Below are 16,556 nucleotides of genomic sequence, written 5' to 3'. Positions count from 1 at the left end.
CAAGTCTGCTCTTAAGTGGTTATGAACATGGGGTTGTGTCCCATTCATAACTAACAAAGAGCAGAGAGTGGTCCAGGATTCATCTGGTTTTACAGACTATAGAAGATGGACAAAACATCTGCACACACAATAACACGTTACATAATACAATCCAGTGCCACGTAGCTTCAATTTCACAAATGACTTTACTCATAACATACAGTTGTGTGAGCAAATTTTTTCCTCCATAAATCCACTACATCTGAAACCCTGGCGACAAACAGAGATGGAGAGCTGACTGGGAATCAGTGTCCGGTGACAACAAGTTGTGGAGGGAGGCGTCCCATTGGCTGCCGGACGACACAGAGGAGTAACTGAGCATCCCTGTGGGTCACTCATTCCTGTTCTGTTTTTAGCCTTGCCAACTGCAATGATGCAGTCACTGCATTTTTCATCACTGCTCTGCTCATCAGTCCACATACTCCCACGGCCTTTTGGAAGACCCACTCATCATTCAGCTCTGAGTAACCCCCATGGCCAAAGATCCACATATGACAAACATAATAAATATAATAAACAAAAACAATGGAGGATGCGCATGTATTTATAAAAAGTGAAGCCAATGTTAATGTCACACTATCAAATCTGCTTAAACTGTCGGTATCATGGCTCTAGGAAAAGCATTTTGTGGAAGTTGGATGAGAAAAATCTTCTCGTGTGTCAGCTTACATGTTTATATTCCTCAAGTTTTAAAGGATTTTGCAACTAACCTACCAACACTAAAGCAGCCCATGATACTACAAACGCACCATCTGATCACAGTTTGTAGGGGTCAGACTGCTAAAGGAACAATTAACTGCTAAAGGAACAATTAACAAAAATACAACTACAAAAATATTTGAATCCATCTTGTACTGCATTGTGTAGCTCTGTTCGTGTAACACACTTGAGCAGGCACTGAGCTTCATTTCCAGCAGCGCAGCGAAGGGATGACGCTAATGCACAAATCAATGTGATGGACTTCTGTTGGTCTAATTAGCAGGGAGCTGTGGCTACCTCTTTACAGCCCACTGATGAAACCATCTGAGGCTTCCTTCTCCTGCCAAGTCTGGGATTATTTCATTAAACCAGGCGGACCAGGTCACCCAATCAACTAATGCACGGAACAACAACTACAAAAGGGAAGAGGGAAAGTATACAGTACGTATCTTTAGTGAGCAAGGAAACGTCCATACTTACACCGACTCATAGTAATAGGGTGAGATACAGTAAGTGCTGCCTTTTTGTTTATAGGCTATCACGTAGTATCACCAGCTGTATCTTGTACTATTAGATTCTATGTGTTTCCTTCAATCTGATGTATGTAAAAGTACAGAAGAGGATTAGGGCCACTGTGAGAAAAAAAGTGAGTTTTGACTTTAAACTCAGAATTCTGACTTTAAACTCAGAAGAGTCTTTTTTCCACCCACAGTGGCCCTGATCCTCTTCAGTATAAAAGCGCCTTGAGTCAATTTGTATTATTATTGATGCTATGTAAATAAACTTGAATTGAACTGAACTTGTTACAATGATATCCACTAATCAAGTATACCATTATGACAACCTTCCTAGTATTGTGTAGTTCTCTCGTGTACCTCCAGAGCTGTTTCTTCTGATAACCTTTTACGATACGTACTTTTATCAAACTGATTTAACTATTCCACTTATTTTATTAACTATACCTTATCATTATAAGAAATCAAGCAGAAGGGAATAACCATGCTATTTAATACACCTTGCTGTCAGTAGGCATGTTAATTTTGCAAACACTCCCGCAGTTTAAATCTGTTTACATCTCATTCAAGTTGAGTCATGTGACATATCATATTCAACAACTGGTAAGCATGAGGTGTACCAGTGGAAGTGAAAAATCAACCAGTTGGTGTGATGTACTGCACAAAAAGTTGTATCACTTTAATGTTCCAATGTTCCCATTAACAACTACAACAACTAATAACTCTGAGTCTGAGTCTGAGCAGAGCTGAATGGGAGGACACAGAGTGCAAATATAAATAGCTTATTCTATAAATGATTCACAGTACCATACTTTCAACACTGAAGTATGCTGAACAGAAACATTACTATTTCATAGAAATGGAAGCGCCTCAAACGCCATCCACTTAAGCATAAGTTACCCTACTCCTTATATAGTATGCAGTTCATTGTTTTTGTAAATAGCGTCTGCATCATTCACAGAAATAACAGCATTACTATATTTATTGTCACAGTAACTGAATGTGTTTTGGGTCATGATCGATGACATGATTTGAAAACAAGCACCACAATTTCTTAAAAGTGGGAACATCAGTGCAATGCAGTCCTAAATATCCAAATCACTATATTTGGGTAGTCTACGTAGAGTTCCCATAGGAGCAATAGATGATTACAGAAACACATGATGGTACAGCATATATATATGTATAGCATTACAAACCAGTCTCCAAAATGAAAACACACCTGAATGAACCGCTCTCTCAGTTATTTAAAACAAATGTTGAAAACTATAACCTTCGCGCAGCTAAGATTTAGTGCAGGGCTGTTATATTACAATGCAATTTACTTCACTAGAGTAGCAAATGAACCAGCAAGTGAGTGTATATAAGATGTCTGGCTGTAAGATGAACACCAGTCATAAGGAGCAGTATCTCCAGTATCTCTAGAAAGACACCGTACGGCCGGTAGAAGGTCGAGGACAGGGCCATTATGAAATAACAAGTTTTGTACTTCAGGAAAATGGTGCATATTGAATACCTCAGGAAGCAGAAACCTGAGGAGGAAGTGAAGGAAGAGCAACATTCATCAAGTGGAGGCAAACCCCTGCAGGGTATATACAATCAGCAGATAATTGAAGTGTATGACATCAAACCCAGCAGCACAGCATTGTGCTCGTATTGATAAAACACTAAGTGTTTTTAATCTTCATTATTTGACTGCCTCTTACTCTGAGGAACATCTGTTGCCAGTAAGATGTCCATCATTGATATACCATTTAAACTAGTCAGTGTTTTTCAGAAACTGTTTTTTTTGTTTGTTTGTTTAAATACAATGAAATCAAATTTCATAAATGCAATGCAATACAATATCTAAGCAAATCAGGTAATGAATATTTTTTGTAGACAATGCTGTATTTCACTCCAGTTTCATCCCACCTCCAAAGACATGCTCGTTAGTGACTCTAAATTGACCCTAGGTGTGAGTGTCAGTGCAAATGGTGCTTGTCTCTGTGTTAGCCCTGCGACAGACTGTCGACCCGTCCAGGGTGTCCCCACCTCTCGCCCAATGACAGCTAGGACAGGCTCCAGCAACCCCCGCGACCCTAGTGAGGATTAAGGGGTAGTAGAAGAATAGATGAGATGTTGTATTTCCTTGTAACATGGGCCTGCTTTTCATGTTCATTGATGTAATATGGAGTATAATAGGCTACATTTCCCACAACACCTCATGAAACTTTTCTCCCTAGAAAAATGCTTAGATCTTCTCTCCCCTTCTCTTGCTTTGAAACTAATTCAGATCCCCTCTTATACATCCTACCTTCAGCTTCTCGCTGAATTACAGTATAAAGGGCTTTCCTTTTGATTTTATTTCTGTGTTTTTAACAGTGAATCTGCTTTTCTTTAACATTTTCATATCAAGGCTCTGTTGAGACTTTATGAACTGCTGTCTACTTCCACAAAGCCACACGCTCACACTGACCTTCACAATGCAGCTACACTTTCAGCTTCCAGGTCCAAACCAAGTCTGCATTACAGTAAAGATACAGTTGAATTGATAGTATAAATTGGTCTGCATGCTAAGAAAACACCCATCATTGCTGCACATCGATTGGAAAAATTAGTGAATCTCCAATCAGGTCAGAGCAGCTCATTAGCTGAAATTGATTACAAGACTCAAAGAGCTAAATCAGCTACTGCTATCAGCTGAACAGAATACTGCAGAATCACATGATTACACGATTTGGTTACAAATACAGCCTGTCACTCAATATACTGCTTGTACTATGTAATTAACTGTAATGACAGTCAGTGTCTTTTAGTATGTACCTGCCTGTGTCATAAACAATAGCTGGTTATGAAAAACCCCAATGATTCCTAATGCCCTTCAACCCAACATAGGACCCTACGCTGTAATGGCTGGGATTGGTCTGAAATCCATTTCCTTGTTCACCTTAGAGGCCATAAAAGCAAGGAAAGTTCTCCTTTATTCAGGCTCATACACGCAATTTACTCAGATTTCTCTATGTTCTGTTCTGCATTGAATTTAGTGAAACTCACAGCTAATCCACGTTTATTCACTTCATCTCTAAGATGAGGTGCTCAGTTTCATTTGCCATTGTGTGAAGTAAAAAGTGAAATTCAGTTTTGGTTGTTAATTACATAACTATACGGACAAACAGATATAAATTATAGACTCTATATAAAGATGGATGGCAGAACATGTCCTCAAAAGTGAAGTCAAAGCAAGACTGATCCAGTGAATGCTGAACGCTTATACCCTACTCTATCCAGCTGTAAAACAGCTCACCTTTTTGTAACAACTAAGCTACTATGACCAAGCAATTTCCTTTGTGAATCACGGCTGCAGTATAGGTCATAAGCTCCACCCCCTACATGTCAGGGGGTGGGACTTGGGGCAAGCTAAAAAGCTAACGTAGGCTACACGTCAAATAATTTTTTTAAAGAATAGTTTCTGCCATTTTAGGTAGCTAATATAATGCTGATGCATACTCAAGCGTCCATTTTTCTGCTAAGTTTCGTTTTATATGACGCTAGGATGCCAGAGTTGGAAAAAACAGAAAAGTACAGTTTACAACCCACCCTTTCTGTAAATGGTGGAGGTAGAGCACAGCTAGCTTTAATTAAATGAAAAACGTGAGTGAATCTGGAGGAAGTGTGGGCGGGTCATCGATAATGTGGCTCCACATGACTTTGGCTCCAAACTAGTAACATGCTGCCACCCATATCCCTGGGAAAATAATGTCAGTTTCAACAATTCAATAGAAAGGGGACGCATTGTCACTGGTATAAATGCTTTCAGTGGGTAACCACCTACGCTGTAACTACGCACTGAACGTGCTACGTGGTGGTATAAATCAAGCTTTATGCTCGATTTATACTAGGGTATATAATACCTTATAGGTGATAGTTCTTAGCAACTACATATAAAATATAGTAAATCCTGAATTTAAAATCTCTTCCGCAGACACAAATAACCTACAACCTCAAATGAATGAGAACATTGTGAAAAAAATCCTTTGCTCTTCTTAACAGGACAAAAATAAGCTGCAAAACTCTTTCAGGTTTTAAATTAGATTGAACTCATGACCTCTTGTGCTCCTGTCAACAAAAAGTGATGTGGGAGCAGAGAACTAGAAAGAAAGAAAGAAAGAAAGAAAGAAAGAAAGAAAGAAAGAAAGAAAGGCAATGCATCAATGAAGTATTGTTTACTTTGTATTCTTATGAAAAATGTCAGGATAATATAGGGTAAATGAAACAAAACGAAATATGCTGCATAACAATAAACAAGAATGGGTTTAATAAAACAAAGTGATCAGTAAGTTAATCTGAGAAATTAAATATTTTAATGTCATGGGCAGCCACTTTTGGTTTTGGACTTCTATAACTCACAGTACTGTGAGCCTGACCAGGGCCTATTAGTGTCCAGCAGGTGTACAACACCAAGCAAACAATATGAGTTGATGCAGCCTACATGTAGCCTGTTAAAACAGCATTTTGTTGTCCTTAATCCCTTTAAATCATCACTTATTGCTTGTGGCGACAATAAGAGGCAGCATCTCTCCTCCAATGCGTCAATAACGTGTTACTTCTTAACTAATAATGAGGCTACTTTTTCAAGTAAGGAGCCATACCCCTGCTGAGCCCACCTCCTGCAGCTGCTCCAGCTCCAGTCTTAGGGCCTCCTGCTCGGCCTCCAGGTCAGCATACTGCTGTTTCAGGCTCTGGTTCTCCTCCAGTACCACCAGACCGCACTCCGCCGCTCGGATCTTCTCGCGATTGGCCTCCGCCAGCTCCCGGGTGAGGCGCTCCACCTCGGACCGGCACTGCTCCACTGTGTCCCCGCATCCTGCTCCACCGGCGGCCATCGCCCCTCTCTCTCGCACCCTCCCTCTGCCCTCTCCTCCCTGCGTCGGATGAGCAGAGAGCCCCGCCGGAGGGAGAAACAGCTGAGGTAGACAACAAACCCCCACCGCCTCGCCTCCAGAGGAATCACAGCGCCGGTTCAGACCTCATGAAAACGGGAACGATAAACATCCGCAAAACATCCTCAAGGCGCCACCACCATTGCAGGGAATGTCATCTCAAGCCATGTGATGCTCTGAATGATGCAGCGTCTCATCATCCACTGCCCGCATCCCTTTCCTCTTCCTCTGCTCCGTTTTTCTGCTTATTCACCGGCATCAGGACGCCATCTCTGCCCGCAGCCGTGAAGCAAGGCACACTCCTCGCTTTCTTTCATTCTACTGCAGACTCACAGCGTCGGGATTCTCAGTGACGTGGGTGGGGGGGGGGGGGACTACAACACTGCTGCCTCACTCGAAATATGGTCTGTGCGCCCTCTGGAGATCAGACTGATCACTAAACACAACTTAATTTCGTTAACGTCACTACAGCTGGCGTGTGTAGGTATACAAATTTTTAATGCCTAGTAGCTAAAAAAGTGTGGAAAGTTGCCACAATGACACTTAAACACACGTTGCTCAATGGAAATCTAAAATTCCAGTCAATGGAAATATCGATGACAAATGAAAATGAAAAATAAATAGATGTTGCAAAACAGGAAAGGCCGATCCTAAGCAGCGGGTAAAGTGAGCCACCTTGTAAAATGAACAACGTGCTTTTTCCAGTATAAACCGGGCCATTACTAGAAAGATCCCAAAGGCATCTTTAAACAACAACCATCCACCATATAACAAACCATTTGCTGTGCCTGCCTGTTTGACACCACGGATGGCTCAAACTCTGCATGAGGGAAGCCATCTCTGTGCGGGTAAATCCATGTGGGCCTGCACCCATGAATGATATGCTGTGCTGAGAAGAAAAGCTTCATTCACACATCCAGCAGTACACGGCAAATGTTCTGTCTGGGTTAGAGCTCATCTGCCCATCAAGAACTCTGTTGTAATATGGTCTTGATCGGACCATACATACATACATGCCCAAATGTGTGTGGTGGGATGTGTTTGGTTAAATATAAGCATAAGCATTACAACTGACCTCTTACGTGTTGCTGTCCCTCACAAGGAGGACCAAACCATGCATGCAGCTTCTCTACAAATGTGTCACACCAACAACTCCCAAAACTCCTTAGAGGCTCTGTCTGGAAGAGTAATTCATCAGAACCCAATGAAAAACTAACAATGGTTCTTTAATACAGCTACAATACAATGTATAAAATTATAAATATAAGACAATGAAGGAGAAAATGTGTCAAAACCTTTGACTGGTACTGTAGAGATTACATGTATTATTGATTCTTGTATTTATTCAGGTGTAAAATACAAACTACTGTGAACGCTACTTGGCTACAGGTTTAGCCTAAACATTTGGGAAAATGTTATCATTCGTGCCCCATATATAAAGTAAATACAGAAATATTCAACAGGGGAAAAGAAATGTATGGAGGCTGCTAGTCTCTGAAAACTGCCTTGATGCTAGTCAATGATTTGTTTAAAATAAACTTTTTGTCAGGTACGCAGACGTACCTGACTATGTTTAAATTACAAACTGTGTACGTAGAAATATAAAATATATAAAACATAAAATAAAAAAAATAATAAACGTTACCTGTGACAACAATGAGACAAATTGTGTTCTAACTTTTACAGCAACCTAAAATATTTTGCAACCAGATTGTGTCATAATTCCATTCAAAGATGCAGAATAGCTTGTTAGTGATGTTGGAAAGTTTAGATAATTAGCATAATGCATGTTACAAGTGGGTCGCTCTCTCTGTAATGACATTGACAGTTTTATTCCCCTATGGTCTTTGTAAAAAATGGGTAGACACGCCTGTGATAGCCAGTCATCTACTGCAGAGGGTACAATTGCGCCGGAAATGCGTTCATCCCACCTTGAATCAATTCGAAGAAGTCACTGTTTAGCCTTCAAAATAAAATTAAGACACGTTTTATTAATCACTTTTTATGCACCAAACGTTCGCAACAGACGTTTAAATCACAAACTGGGTACGTAAAAATGATAAAATAGAATATAAAAAACAAGAAACTTACCCTGCAAGAATTGTTAATGAGATATTATAACCTGAAATTTATAGCGAAATGTGTCCCAGCGGAAGTGTTGTCCCTGTGGTGGCTGCTGCTCCGGCTATATTTCCTATGCCATAGCATCGCAGCGTTGCACGTTGCTAGTTAGTTGCAAAGTTGTAGCTATTAGCACGATAGCCATTCTTTCGCTGGGAGGGAGACACGTCGTTTAATTGGACAAGCCTACAGTTATTTTTTTTACTGTCTTTACAGCAGATAGCTGCTGGTCAACGGTGAATAATCAACAAAAAAAGGTATACTAAGTAGCGTGTTGTCCTGTCTTCCTCCTAGCTCGCTAGCCTGCTAGCCGCTAGCGTTCTGCCGTCTCCACCCTCGGTACGAACCGTCTCCCGCCCGGCTCTGGAGGACCATGGCGATGAGACAGACTCCTCTCACCTGCTCCGGTCACACCCGGCCCGTGGTGGACCTGGCCTTCAGTGGGATCACTCCGTATGGCTACTTTCTCATCAGCGCATGCAAGGGTAAGGTCAAGGGATGGTCTGTTGGGGAAAATACATTTGGCAGTGGTCTCAACGTTTAACGTTAGTCAGTGCTTCCAAGACGTTAATTTAAACTGATGCATCTCTGCTTGCTTCAGTTCTCAGCTGTGATTACTGTCTCCGTTTTTATACTCGCGTATATGTCTTAACTACTATTACTGGTCCTTGATTTTGGTCATTTGAATTAAATGTCTTCTGAAGCTGCTGTTACAACGCAATGTGTGTTTGGACCATGTTTAGGGGTGCCCATGAACTTTGTCCAGCACCCCTTAAGGGTTGTCTGACGAAAAATTCAGCAGAACAGTAGAAAGTATGTGGTTAAAACACAGAGGCCTGCTAAGAGTCTGCAGTGTCTGCTCAGTCCAAAAGGAGAGACAAAGGATGGGCAGAGTTGCATATCTTTATTGATCTTAACGTTTATCTTGCCCTTATTTTTCCTACTTCATCTTGTCATTTAAATGCAGTTTCTTTTCTTTATTATTTTATTTTATTTTTTGCCTTTTTTAACAGCTTTTGCTAGTCCCTTTTGGCACTATGTGATTGTCTCATAATAACTTGTTGACTGGCAGTAAAGACTTTGTCATCCATCATTGTTCTCTCCACTGCAACATGTACATATTCATCCTTGCATTTCTTTTTCAGATGGTAAGCCCATGTTGCGCCAGGGAGACACAGGGGACTGGATTGGAACGTTCCTGGGTCACAAAGGCGCTGTCTGGGGAGCCACTCTGAACACCGATGCCACCAAAGCAGCCACAGCTGCTGCTGACTTCACAGCGTGAGTGGAATGGGTCGTTGCCTCTGTCCATCTCTTGCAATAACCCCAGTGGGGTGACTTTTGAAGGCTGAGTGAAATAAGTGCTGCATCCCATTAAAAGCTCAGTTTAATAAATCCCATTTATTGCCTACAGGCTTTCTGTCGAATGCCACTCGTAAAAAGAGGTGTATTTTCTTTTATACACAATGTTCCTTGTAGGTATTAACGTTAGTTAATGTTAGTCTCGAGTCTAATAAATTGGTATTCTGTCACAAATCATGTAAATAAAAAATGGCAACATTAGAAGAAGAAATATTTGACTCTAGTGGCCTGCATCATGAAGCTATCCTAGTTGGTTAGCCAGTTAGAGTTAGAATTAAAACTAAATGAAGGCATTTTTACTGTAGCACATGAGTACAATATTTTTTTTCTTCTATGGAATGTCAAACATATGTGTCCTTTGCTTTTTTATGCATAGGTATCTCTTTAATTAGCTTCTCTTAAATTACTCCATTTCAAATCTGTTTTCTAAGACACTGTATACAAAGATGGACTTTAAATCGTGATGGCTTCAAACTCACTTGTTACTTAAATGATCACCTCTGTGCTTTCCAGAAAGGTGTGGGATGCGGTGAGTGGAGACGAGGTGCTCTCACTGGCACACAAACACATTGTCAAGACTGTTAACTTTACAAAGGTCAGTACAGTTACAGGATAAAGATGCACTCTCCAAATGACTTGTTTGCCAATCTGAGTATAGAGGCTATGCACTGATGTCACTGCCGCCTGCATACAGCATAAATTAATATTACCTGACACAAAAGGTGAGCCAGGTTTCAGTGCCTGGACTCTAGTTGTTTCTTCGTAATGCCAAGATCCACTTACTTCTCTTTTCTTTAGGTTTCAGGAGCATGTAAAAAGATATCCCTGACTGCTTTTCAAATCTGTTGGTACAGTCAGTTTGGTTTTACAGTTTAGACAGTGTAACTATGATTCAAACTAATGCTGCTAATCTCTATGCTCATCTGTCACTTCTTGCCACTCAGTGGCCGTAACCATGGAGACGTCAGCTTGCTGTGACATGCATACCCTCTATTGTTTTTCTCAATTTAACTGCATCAGTACCAGTCTCTTTTGGGATTTATGCAGACATTATACCAAGACTGGATACGATTATATAGAAACTTGTTTTTTGTTCGACGTAGTATTGTAGAAATCCCCTTTTTTCCTCTCTATGCTGAATCTTCTACCAAATTTGAATAAAAACAGTCATGTCCTTTGCAAAAGATACAGTATATATAATGCTGGTGTGTTAGATGTTTGGCGTACATAGTGGTAAATAAATATGTATATAACACGCATGCACTGCAGCAAAAGAAATCTTTAACCAATGTGGTTTTTAAAAATAACCACACATCCTTTTTGTGAATGGGCTCTAGGGCAGAAGCACAACCAGCTCACAAAAAATATCAATGTGATAACTTCAGAGTTGATTTCTTTTAGAAATCTAAGCCTGTTCTGAAGTCATGTTAGTCAGACAGATAATATAAGATGTTATCATTTTAACTGGCAGCAGTGATGATGATCAACACCCAGCAGAAAGTGGGAGGATGCTGCCTGTGAGCTTTACTAGGACTTGCTAGTACTTGTACTTGTATCATAAACGGTGGAATCCAAGCACGCTCTGCTGGACAAACTGTGTATATTAGCTGGCATGTTGTTTGTGGGGTTGTTTTCATGTTCAGTCTTCGTGTTTTTTCCAGGTCCCATCAGAATGCTGTCATTTACTTCTCCTGTCAGTGAAGAAGAATAGAATAGGAAAATACTTTGTTCATCCCCTGATGGGAAATTTGAGTGGCCAATAGCTTGTACACAAACATACAGAAACATCAACATAATGGCAAAATCAACATAAGCAATAGCAGCAGTAAGAGCAATGCAAATGGAAGATTGGTATTAACATGAATGTCTGTGCAAAAGAGCAGCAAGAAAAAGTGCCTGAACAGTGGTGCCTCCAAACTATATACAGTTAACTGGACAACACATGTTGTGGCTTGGTCTATCTGGTTGTTAACAATATTTCACTTAAAACTGTGCAACCAATAATGTTTCACATATTGCCCTGTGACGGCTTTAATTTAAGTTTTTGTCCCTCTGTTCTTCAGGACAGCAACTGTCTGCTGACTGGAGGAAACGACAAGCTGCTGCGCCTATATGACCTCAGCAACCCTGAAGCAGGTGAGCAAACATGCACAAAAAAAAAAAAAACCTGGATCACGCAATTTTACATGTTGGTACATGAAGAATTTGAATTATTTTGAGCAGAGACCTCCCCTTTCACTTTCTATGTGATACAAAAGGGACAGCTAGCATCATTGTGAAATTTTTACTTTCCTTTAGCACCACAGGAGATAGCAGGTCACACATCAGCCATAAAGAAAGCTTTGTGGTGCAACGATGACAAGCAGATTCTCTCTGCTGCTGATGACAAAACTATACGGTCAGTGCATCTGTTTCTGATGGCTTACCTTTGTTTCACAGAGAGGACAAATGTCCAGTAAGTCACTTCTCTAACTGTAACCAAGGACTTTTTGGATCTAATGTGTGTGTGTGTATTTAGGCTCTGGGACAGAAGCTCCATGGAGGAGGTGAAGACGCTGACTTTCGACACGTCGGTGAGCAGCATGGAATATGTGGCTGATGGAGAGATTCTTGTGATCACATATGGAAAGACGATCGCTTTCTACAACGCTCTAAGGTTCACTGCACTCTTGCTATAGACTTATATCTTTTCTTTCCAACCAGTGTGAATGCATTGTTTGGGCAGAACTGCTCCAACACTATTCACCTGAGTTTTGCTAATGTGGTTGTCAGTAACACTGATACGGAGATATTTACTGTATTAATTGTTACCATTACAAAGCTTGGAATTGATCAAGACTGTGGAGGCCCCGGCTCCTATCAACTCCGCTTCCCTCCATCCAGAGAAGGACTTCTTTGTTGCTGGTGGAGAAGACTTCAAACTCTACAAATTTGACTACAGCACAAAGGAGGAGTTGGGTGAGCAGCACAACGCTTTTTCTCAAGTTTCTGGTCATTGTACAGGGTTTCCCGCTGGAATGTGAAGAGCAATACTGCTTCCTCTATGATAAACTCACTGCAGGAAATCCTGTTGTAAAGAGAGGTGCCACTGCTACTTGCTCACTAGTCACTAATGGAATCCTATATGGAAATTTGAGAAGTATATCCTGGTTTGATTTTTGTAAAAGTATACTTTAAGCATTTCTGCCACACTGTCTCACTTTCAGTAACATTCTAGATTACAGTAAAGCACGTCTCTGTGTCTGTGACTGAGGCACCTAAACCCAGACACCCAGAACCTCTCCACTTTTATTATCATCTGTTTACAAAGGTCAAAGGGATTCAGATGATTGTAAATTTTAAACTCTTTTTCTTCATAATCAATGACATATCGTGCCAATAGAATGTTAATTTGACTTGTCTGTGTTGTTGCATATAAAAGTGTGTGTATGCAATGTATTTTGGGAAAATGCAGCCTAAGAATGATACTGATCTGCCCTATAAACTTGATTTTAAAGAAGGTATTTCCTATCACAGCTAACATTACCATTGCTCCTCTCTTCTGCAGAGTCCTATAAAGGTCACTTTGGTCCAGTGCACTGTGTTCGCTTCAGTCCAGATGGAGAGCTTTATGCCAGCGGCTCTGAGGACGGCACGCTCCGCCTGTGGCAGACGGCGGTGGGGAAAACCTACGGCCTGTGGAAGTGTGTCCTTCCTGGTAAGCTCTGATTGGTGGCATCACTGTTGGTCATAGGGGACAGACAGTGGAAAATACGGCAGCTGTAATCGGTTTTAAAATAGAAAGGAGCAGATAATTACCACCATTCTAAGGAGAAATGTGGAGCCGAGGTCACACTAAGAATGACCATAACCATTTGTTGAACTTTTGAGCAAACGGCAGCTGGCCAAAAAGTTCTTCATTTAATGGCTTTTCACAGATAGCCATGGTCTGGATGATGTGATTTAAGAATTTGTTGGTCACACATTGTTGGCCAAACACTAAATAAGTAGCACCAAGATTGAGAAGTGGCCAGATCAGCTCCAGGGGCGTATACAGGCCTCATGGTATTGGTCCAGAATTGAATGCTGCTTCTATCTTATACATATATTACCCCCTCTCTGAGTATGTTAACAAGCTATTTGAATCTGATTCGGACTAGTGAAATGTCTGGGGAAACAGACGCACTCAGCACACTTGGGCTTTAGCATTGTGTTTAGAACCTTTTGCTTTGAAATTGTAGTAGTTTTTCTCTGACCTGACTAAGTCACACTGGCCTTGTACAGCTATTTTCACCATGGACTGTATAAATATGAACGGTGTGTCGCCACTAACTTGCATTGCCCGTTTTTCAGGGATACAGGCAGCTCCATCTTTTGAGTTTTGGGTCTGATCAGTACGATTCCGAGAGTGGAGCCACGATATAGCCCACACTTCTTCTAGACTCACTTGCGTTTCATTTAATTAACATTACGCGCTGCTCTACCTCTAACAGTTACAAAGTAAATACCTACAATGACAGAAGCCATCTTTGAAAAAAATATATATTTGACGTGCATTTTAGTGTTTTACTTTAAGTCCCATCCACTAACGTGGAGGACGTGGAGCAGCAGGCAGACACCAGGAGCTCTACTTACTTTGGCTTCACTTTAGAGGAGCTGTTCTGCCATCCATCTTTATACAATATATGATTTTCACACACTGAATAGATCTCATTAAGATTAAAAAAAAATTGATATCTTTAATTAGTGAAATAAATTTAACACACAAATGCTTTTTGTCCATCATTAACATTCATTTATGATAAAAATGAATTTGATCAGCTGCTGATGACCAGAAGTTAATTTTTGAAAATATTTGGTTTGGCCTTGTATGTAATCTGTATCAGTTTCTTCTTATTCTTCATCATTTTCCTTTTCTTCCTCAGAGGACCTGGGGGCTGAGAACTCTGAGCAGCTGTACACCCCGACCCCTGAGATCAAAGCCTAAAGACAAAGCTGCACAGTTTGGAAACCAGATAAGAGAAAAGGAAGAAGGAGATTAGCCGAGTGGAGGGGTGTTCCAGTGTGTTCTGTCAGGCCACGGCAAGGAGCAGAGTTCAGACCATGTCCATCCACCAGGATCTGATGTGGCTATTATGACTGCTCCGTATGGCGCAGACCAACCAACACACAAAGATTTTTTGAGTCATATCTACAGGATGGGCTGCAGAGTAAAGCAGTAGAGCTGTGAGTGGAGGCTCATCGCTGCCTGCTTTCTCTCTGATCAGCCCGGTTCTGCTTGTCTGCTAAAATTAATTTAACTTCCTACACCCCAAACCACATGATGCCATGATCAGTTTTGGTTTCAGTGTTAAAAGTGTTTAATGAACTGAGCCAAGGCATTTGTTTTCGGTTCATAGCAACAAGAATTCTGGAGATTGTTGCACAGTTTGTGCTAAAGTTAAGGCGCTTTCATTTTTATCCAAAAAAAGTAGAAAAAAAAAACTATACGTTGCTTTGAGTATTCGCTGGTGTACCTTTAGTATAAGTGTCCAAAATAAAATACATTTTGTTTTGTGATAAAATGGAAAGGGAAGAAAGTCACTGGGTGTTTCCATTTTGGGTTCTGTCTTCATTTGTGTCCAGTGATGAAATAAAAGCATTATGGTTTTATTTGGAAGTAATGCACAAAGAGTTCAGTGTTTTGAATTATTTTCCATTTTCACCTGTGCCAGATGTGCAGGCTCGTGTGGTTTTATTTGCTTCATCCGGGATATTTCATGTTTTCAGTTAAGCTCAGTTATGATAAACTATAAGTGATATTGCCATCATAGAAATCGTTACACAGTCAGGGAGTTGAGATTGACAATAACCACTACAATAGTGGTCTTGGTGGACAAAATTGCTACTTAAATATTACAGTCACATGTCACACATTGCAATCATCTTGATGTTTAACATTGAATAATTTGTCTTGTAAATATTTCTCCATCGTTATATGTTAGTACCTCACCTCTGCAACATTGAAATCTGATGTCATAACTCCTATAATGAATCTGAAATATTGACTCTGGAGTAAAGACCAGATACAATTAAGTTAGTGAATTTAATGGTCATTAGGTCCAGCACTTGGAAAAATGTCAGGTCCTGGTACATCTTTTGACTCGTGTGCTCTCCCTTCTCAAATAGAGGAATCACAGTTAGTAGGTCTCCATAGACTTCTTTCATTAGCTGCTGCTATGTACACAAGACATGCTAGTGGCCTTAAATGAGAAACGGACTCTGATGATTCAGTTCACTGACTTCACTCTAGCCAGTGACCACCACTACTTTAAATTTTTCAGCATACATGTAATTGCGTCATAGAAAGTTGAGCAGTGCATCTGTGGTCTCATGGTGTAATAGCTAATGTTTCAATAAACGTATCCCACGTAGTGATTGTCACATATAGGCTGCGCCAGGCATCAAGCATAATGTTGCGACCACTGACAGGTGAAGTTAGAACCACTGACTATTGATATTTCTTCATCAGGAAATCCTTTTAGTGAGTGGAGTTTGACAAGGGCTAAATTGTGATGGCTGGACGTCTGGGTTAGAGCTTCTCCAAAACTGCAGGTCATTCCCCTGTTCCCCGTCAGTTGCGCAATTGGTCACTGCTTTAATCAAAAGGTTGGTGGCTCGAGTCCATATAGATTTTTTGGGGCGAGTAGTGGTTCGTATTACCTCACCATCAGTCTTTGTGGCATTGAGTGTTTGCAGTGCAAGTTTTTAGTCAGTCAACAGAAGACAAAAAGAAGACATTAAATCAGGTTTATGTGACATTTATGGTAGGGTATCAGAATCATAGTTAACTGAAACTTTAATGGCTGATGTTGTGCAATTTTTATTGACTATGCATTCAGGGTTTTTAGTTTAGCCATTTTTGTTAAATCAACTCAGA

The 16,556-nt window shown here is 40.6% G+C and overlaps 2 protein-coding genes across 6 annotated transcripts in view; one reads left to right on the top strand and one right to left on the bottom strand.

Moving 5' to 3' along the window:
- The window catches only part of LOC125000284 (protein bicaudal D homolog 1-like), a 36,615-nt gene extending 30,113 nt beyond the window's left edge, over positions 1-6,502 (bottom strand). For 3 of the 5 annotated variants that reach the window (XM_047575725.1, XM_047575723.1, XM_047575724.1), the window contains exon 1: positions 5,900-6,502. In XM_047575725.1, coding sequence (XP_047431681.1) covers positions 5,900-6,118 — 219 coding nt within the window. In that variant the 5' untranslated portion in view covers positions 6,119-6,502. Of the gene's footprint in view, positions 1-5,884 lie in introns of all 5 variants that reach the window. The other 2 variants (XM_047575721.1, XM_047575722.1) reach the window with 1 other exon arrangement.
- Positions 6,503-8,412: 1,910 nt separating this feature from the next.
- On the top strand, positions 8,413-15,304 carry LOC125000314 (serine/threonine kinase receptor associated protein). Its single transcript, XM_047575785.1, has 9 exons — positions 8,413-8,781; positions 9,442-9,577; positions 10,172-10,253; positions 11,722-11,794; positions 11,957-12,056; positions 12,177-12,314; positions 12,480-12,616; positions 13,206-13,355; positions 14,563-15,304. Exons 1-9 carry the CDS (start codon positions 8,670-8,672, stop codon positions 14,622-14,624), a joined length of 990 nt encoding a protein of 329 aa, XP_047431741.1. The 5' UTR covers positions 8,413-8,669; the 3' UTR covers positions 14,625-15,304.
- The last annotated feature ends 1,252 nt before the right edge of the window (positions 15,305-16,556 follow it).

Source organism: Mugil cephalus, chromosome 22, assembly GCF_022458985.1.
Source record: "Mugil cephalus isolate CIBA_MC_2020 chromosome 22, CIBA_Mcephalus_1.1, whole genome shotgun sequence".
Taxonomy (NCBI): domain Eukaryota; kingdom Metazoa; phylum Chordata; class Actinopteri; order Mugiliformes; family Mugilidae; genus Mugil; species Mugil cephalus.
The sequence above is the reverse complement of the archived record's forward strand: the minus strand, read 5'-3'. Positions and strand labels throughout refer to the sequence as shown.

Excerpts from the sequence above, each read along its gene's own strand:
- LOC125000314 (XM_047575785.1), top strand. The coding sequence starts at position 8,670 with ATGGCGATGAGACAGACTCCTCTCACCTGCTCCGGTCACACCCGGCCC. Across the intron at positions 8,782-9,441 it reads TCTCATCAGCGCATGCAAGG|ATGGTAAGCCCATGTTGCGC; the intron begins GTAAGGTCAAGG and ends TTTCTTTTTCAG. Across the intron at positions 9,578-10,171 it reads GCTGCTGCTGACTTCACAGC|AAAGGTGTGGGATGCGGTGA; the intron begins GTGAGTGGAATG and ends TGTGCTTTCCAG.